The 6,000-nt window shown below is 48.0% G+C and overlaps 1 protein-coding gene across 6 annotated transcripts in view; it reads right to left on the bottom strand.

Annotated features, from left to right (window-relative positions):
• Positions 1-382: 382 nt before the first annotated feature.
• Positions 383-6,000, bottom strand: part of ABL1 (ABL proto-oncogene 1, non-receptor tyrosine kinase) — a 111,967-nt gene continuing 106,349 nt past the window's right edge. For all 6 annotated transcript variants that reach the window (XM_044992605.1, XM_044992607.1, XM_044992610.1 and 3 more), the window contains one exon: positions 383-4,153. In XM_044992605.1, coding sequence (XP_044848540.1) covers positions 2,466-4,153 — 1,688 coding nt within the window. In that variant the 3' untranslated portion in view covers positions 383-2,465. The remainder of the gene's footprint in view (positions 4,154-6,000) is intronic.

The raw sequence follows: 6,000 nt of genomic DNA, 5'->3' as shown, positions 1-6,000 counted from the left end.
CAGAAATTGTTTTAGAAGAATGGAGACACTGGCCACTCCACATCAAAGGGGAAGAGAGAATAGAGACTAGGTCTTGAATGCAAACACAAGGCAGAAGAAGAAAAGTCTAGGGTCAAGTCCTGCTCTCACTGGAGTCAGTGGCAAAACCCTGACTTCAAAAAGGGGCCACATTCAGATCTTTATTTTGTACCTTTTCCCCCCCGTATGATGTTCAGAGCTACTTCTAAAGACTCTGGTAACTCGCTGCCCTCTGGTTTTGATCAGCATGGTGATCAGAAAGGCCTTTGTGAAATGCTTGCACCATACACCAGACAGAGGTCATCTAAGCTGAAGCAGCCTTGTCAGTAGACCAATGCACTCCTGGTTTTCTTCGACACAGATTTATTTTTAAATATACTATGCAAGAGAGCGCAGAATAAAAAATAACCCCCCCAAAAAATAAAAATCAGAGCGAGAGCCACGTACAGAAACAATCTGTATTGGACCAAAATAAAGGGGAAACAGCCCCTTTGGTATTACAGAAACGAAGGACAGAGCTATTTACACATTGTAAAAAAGACAAGTCTACAAAAGTGTGTAATACTGAGATACAAATGTATAATATAGTGGCACAATATGTTATCAACAACGTTAAAACAGTACCTCAGAAAAGAGATAGTCCAAGGGGTGTTTTTTTGGTGGGGTGGGTTGTTTTTATTTTTTTGCTTGTGGGTTTTTTGTTGCATGTATGTTTGTATTTTGTAAAGGCAGCCTATGGTGTTTTGTTTTGTTTTATTTTACTGTCATGAGTTAAGCCAAGGTGATCTGCGGGGGTGAGAATGGTGTGAGCATAGAGAAGAACAATCAGAAATCTACAAAACAAGCAGTTTGTAAAGAGGAAAAATAAAATCTCATGGAAAGCAATTAGTGTTTAAGATACACATGGTGGGGTTTCACAGGAGATACTGAGGGAATGGGGTGGGGAGATTGCTTTCTTCTCTTGGCCAGAGTTGAAAGGAGTTAAATTGCACTGTTAATTGTCTTAAAGTCTTGTCCTTTCAATAACACAAAGAGTCACAGTTAGTCCCCAAATCCACTGGATTAATTGGGAAGGTCAAAGTGAACTGGGAAAAGCTGCCCAGGAGTCATGGTTTCAGAAGTTTGTGGCATCCTTAGACTGCTCCCTTGAGAGGTGCACCCAGGGCAAAAGGTGTCCGCAGGCTTCTCCGATCCCTGCTTAATCCTGGACAGAACCACCCAATCATTAGGGTGATCAGTGTTTCCACTGGAATTAAATAAACTACTCCAAACCCCTATGTATAGATTTTAAACTGTTCAGTGGTATTTTGTACAGACACTGAAAGGAAGGGCTCGCCACAAGCTGCTTTCCTCTTCCAACAGGGACTGTAGGAGCGGGCCCCGTCCAGGTCTGATGTAGCCCTTATCTGAGCTCATTACTCCCACGTAATTGCGTGGCTGGAAATTTAACTAGACAAACAGCTCTGCTGAGGCACATTGGGGATGCACAGACTCAACCAGAACCACTACTGGAGGCACAGTGGTATCTTTAAACTCATCCTAATTCACCTCCCCCTGTTGCCATCCTTCTCTTCCTCATTCAGTGATGCAGTCAGCTCACTGCTCTCACAAAGGATCTGCCATTCCCCCAAGCCTGAGCCTGGCTAGAGTTGTGCATCTACAAAGCACGGCTGTGCTCTTCCTCTATAACTTCACTCCTTTATCGTTACCAAAAGGGACCCACAAATGGACTCCTGTACCGCTGCATTCACAGCGTCCATCCGCGCCATTCCGAACTCAATCGTCAGGGGCTCCTGGACACGAGGAAAGACGGATTCCTTGACCAGCAGCTAAGGGTCACCGACAGAACCACAGGGAGGAGTTTCGTAAACGTATTTCGTAGTGTTCTGTTTCATGACTAAGTTTCATTAATAACTCCCCCGCCACCTTCAAATGTGCATTGTATGTGTCTGCGGGGGAGGGGACACTGTGACCCCAGGAAAGCAGGGTGTATATTGCTATTCAAACACTCATCCTCATGTACAACAGAGGCAGGGGGAGGGAATCAAATTGCAGTAGGAAATCCTCCAGGAGGAGGGCAGAGTATCAGTGTCCATCAGTTCGGGTTCCATCTTAAAGCTCCGTCCAAAACAATAAAATATTATAAAAAGGCCTGGTGTGACCTCAGCATTTAGACCTGTAGTCCACAAGGCAAGAACTCCACAGACCAGAGGATTTTGAGTACGAGAGATACGGGGCACCTCGGTGAAAGGGAGAAAAGTGCATCTTGATGAACACCCTACTTTAGGCAGTAGGGCTGTTCCCCAGTCTGTGCCTTTTGCACATCCCTATAATGAAGGCCCCTGGGTTCTTTGTCAGTCTACCATTGCGCGTATGCTGTAGTTCTCTCTGCAGTTGGCTTTGGCCTGTTATAAAAAAATAAAAAAAAAGGTGTTACCTGGCTTCTGCTACCTCTGAACAATATCGCTGATTTCTTTCACCGAGCTGAGAAGTTTGCTAAAGTCCTGCGTGGCTGCAGGGCCGCTGCTAGCGGTGGCCGGACAGATCTGGAGCTCCCGAAGGTTATTCTCCAGCTTGTTGATGGCCTCGCGGAAGGCAAATTTGTTCCTCATCTGCTGGATGGAGTCCACATAGCTCACGCAGAACGTGTAGAGGTTTTTGCCGGCCTCCAAGACGGCGCTGTGGCTCGCCATTTGTTCGGAGTTTTTGTTAATGGCAATGCGCAGGGCCTCAGTGCTTTCCAATACCACTCCCTTGGTGATGGTGCCGCTGGCTATCCTCTCTGGAGGCTGGCGGGTTTTGCGCAAGGAGACTCTGGTGGATATGAGAGGGATGAAGGCTGTTGACGATGGCTGGTCTCCGCTTGGAGCAGATGGGGACGAGGGGGCTGGGGCCGCTGTGGTCAGCAGCAGCTTTGTGGAGGACTGTGGCTTTGGTACAGAGGGGAGCCCAGGCTTTTTTACACCCTCCCCTAACTGGTTTGGCTTGGCGACATCACTGCTTATACTGTCTGCAACCTGAGTCAACTGTTTAGATTTAGTACCAGACCCTGTATCTGCTGCTTCCTGGCTGGGGCCGTGGGATGATTTTCCAGGCTTCCCAATGGAAGCTGAGGAGAGCGGAGGCGGAGGAGCCGGTTTAAGCTTTGATAACTTCACCTTGTCCTTTCCTGATGACTCGGAAGTCTGCTTGAGCCTCCTCATCCTTGGCTCCTCCGTGGAAGCCTTGCTGGCAACCACAACCCCAGCAGAGTTGGGTTTGACGGTAGGACCTTGGTCTGCCATCCCAGTGGTACCTAAGGCACTGGATTTGATGCCATCATCCTTGTGGGACAGGCTGGAGGAAGAAGCGATTATAGGTTGCCTGCGTACAAGTTTTGGTGTCAGAGAGGGTGGGCTGGAGCCAGGGCTGGACTCTGTGTCTTTGAACACATCGTCAGTCGTCTCTTCATTTTTCTTCAGCAGCCGGGGAGGGGGCGTCACCGTCCCCCTGACGGCAAGATCCGTCTTGTTCTCATTCGCCCGCTTCCGAGGCAGGGCTGGCTTTTCGCTCTTGTGCCCGCCGAAGGTGGAGGAATCAAATTGCCTCACTGTGGACTGTAAATCCCTGGGCAGCGTCACGGATTTCCACTCCGTGTCCTTGGCTCCATGGGGTACGCACGATGCTGAGCAGGACCTCAGGAAGCGCTTGCTGGCATTAGAACTACACTCTTCTTCGCCAGTTGTCGGCCGGCTGCTAGTCATGGCGCTGGTTTTTTTCCACAGGTGAGGGGATAAAAAGCCCGAGTTCCCAGTGACGGCTCCGTTAGTGACTCCAGCCCCATTGCTCGGACCCTGGCACTTTGAGGCATCCATGGCATCTGCAGGGGGCATGATGAAAGCCCCATTGCTGGCGTCCCTGCTTTCATCCTCCCCCCCACCCTTGCGGTCCGGGTGGCCGTCCATCTCCCGGAAGGAGCTGCTGCGTTTCGGAGGGGCAGGGGCAGTCTTCTTCTTCTTCTTGATAAGGGCACTGAAGAGGTTGGTCTTTTTGTCTTTTGGAAGCAACCGCTCATCTTCATTTAAACTGCTCTCCAGGGCAACTCTTTCCTTCCGCGGGAGCAAGGGAGAAACAGCAGGTTCATGCTCCAGAGGGTCTGCAAGGAACAAAAGATTCTACTGAGCTTTGTTTAAAGAAATACCAGTCTGCTTTCCTTTGGGATCGCTCTGCAGCACCTCCCAACAGGTGCAGGCTCTGTAAACAGGGCTGAGTTCAGACCTGGTGCAAGCAGGCGCTGCTCCACCGAAGCCAAGGTTGGATTTGGTCCAGAATCTTTGGACACATTAATTCTTGGGGGTGGGGGAGTGTTTATAGGATGCCCTGCCAGAATACCTCACCCTTTGTTTTCTCAAGCAGGCCTCTGACTAAGTCAGTCAGACAGGAATTTACATTTGAAATTCAGACAAACACAAATTAACCCTCGTTATCCCAGAGTTCCTGACATCACATCTGGAGTTTTCTCTAGCCCTGCTGCCTTGTAGAGGTAAGTGAACACTAAGGTCAGCTTTTTTTTTGGTCTCTTTGTTGTTTTCTCCCATGTGACTGAAGGTTCATTTTTCAAAGGTCTGTCTGTACCCACACACTCATCTCCGTTTGGTTACTCTAAAGTGTCCATAATCCCCATCTGACAGCATCCTCTGGTGGAGTGTATGGCACAAGCAGAAATCAATGGGGGAGGGATAGCTCAGTGGTTTGAGCATTGGCCTGCTAAACCCAGGGTTGTGAGTTCAATCCTTGAGGAGGCCACTTAGGGATCTGGGGCAAAAATTGGTCCTGCTAGTGAAGGCAGGGGGCTGGACTTGATGACCTTTTGAGGTCCCTTCCAGTTCTAGGAGATTGGTATATCTCTAATTATTACCTTATTACCTAAGGTAATTCCAGCAGCTAAATACCCCTACCTAACCATGTCATTGTGAAGACAGGCAGCCTTGCACAGTGGAGGAACCCAGAGATAACAGCCTGCTCCAGTGGAGCTGCTCTGGAAGGAGAGTGGGGTGACCCTTTTTCCACTTAAATGAGAAATACTTCAAAAATGAATAGCGGCTTATAATACATTTGTCAGGAGTTCTGAAGGTCCCAATATTTGAACAACAGTGTCTCTCGTTCACAGGTCAGGCATTAGGAGTGCTCAGACAGCACCCCAATTCAGAAGAGATGCCTTCAGAGTATTGTATACATTTACAGCTTGAGTAGGCAGCAAGAGGGGGAGATGGGGAAATAGGGAAAAGAGGATGCTACATAGTCATATACTGGAAAATGGATCCTGGTTGAGAGGAAGGAGAGGAATTCTTGAAAAAAAGGGTAATTTCAGGATTGCAAATCACACTTTTTTGGACGTTGTGTAATTAAACCATTCACATGCACCTGAACAAATCTGGAGGGGCTTTTAATAAAAGGGCTTTTAAAAAAATTTGGAAGGGGACACCCATTTCTGAGAGCAGATATGGGTATGTGAGCCTCTCTGCTCATTTAGGATCGAACATGAAAGATGTTTCTTCTCAACACTGATTTTTCAAGAAAACAATGACTCAGGTCCCTAACATCCCTTCCCAGGGACCAACATCTCAGTGATCAAGACCTAAACTCAAAATTTCTCACGGAGTGCTTGCTACTGATGGGAAGTGATGCTCACAGGTCTTGGGCACCTGTAAGTAACTGGAAATGGGAAGGGACACAGGACCTTCTATAGGTACCTAATGTGAAGCTGATGCACAGTAAATACAGCTTCCAGGCTCAGATATGGCACCAAGACACACCTTCTCCAGAAGAACCATCAAGTATCTGTATTAAATAAAAAGCCACCCCAAGAGGAGTTTCAGTGGTGACCTTCTCTCTCTCTTATGCACGCATGCATATGCACACATGTGCCATTTCTCTTAGAGGTGTACTAAAGATCTCTGAGATCCCAAGTCCACAGAACATACTGTTTACTCCTGATGGGAC

Source organism: Mauremys mutica, chromosome 18 (genome assembly GCF_020497125.1).
Source record: "Mauremys mutica isolate MM-2020 ecotype Southern chromosome 18, ASM2049712v1, whole genome shotgun sequence".
Taxonomy (NCBI): Eukaryota; Metazoa; Chordata; order Testudines; family Geoemydidae; genus Mauremys; species Mauremys mutica.
The sequence above is the reverse complement of the archived record's forward strand: the minus strand, read 5'-3'. Positions and strand labels throughout refer to the sequence as shown.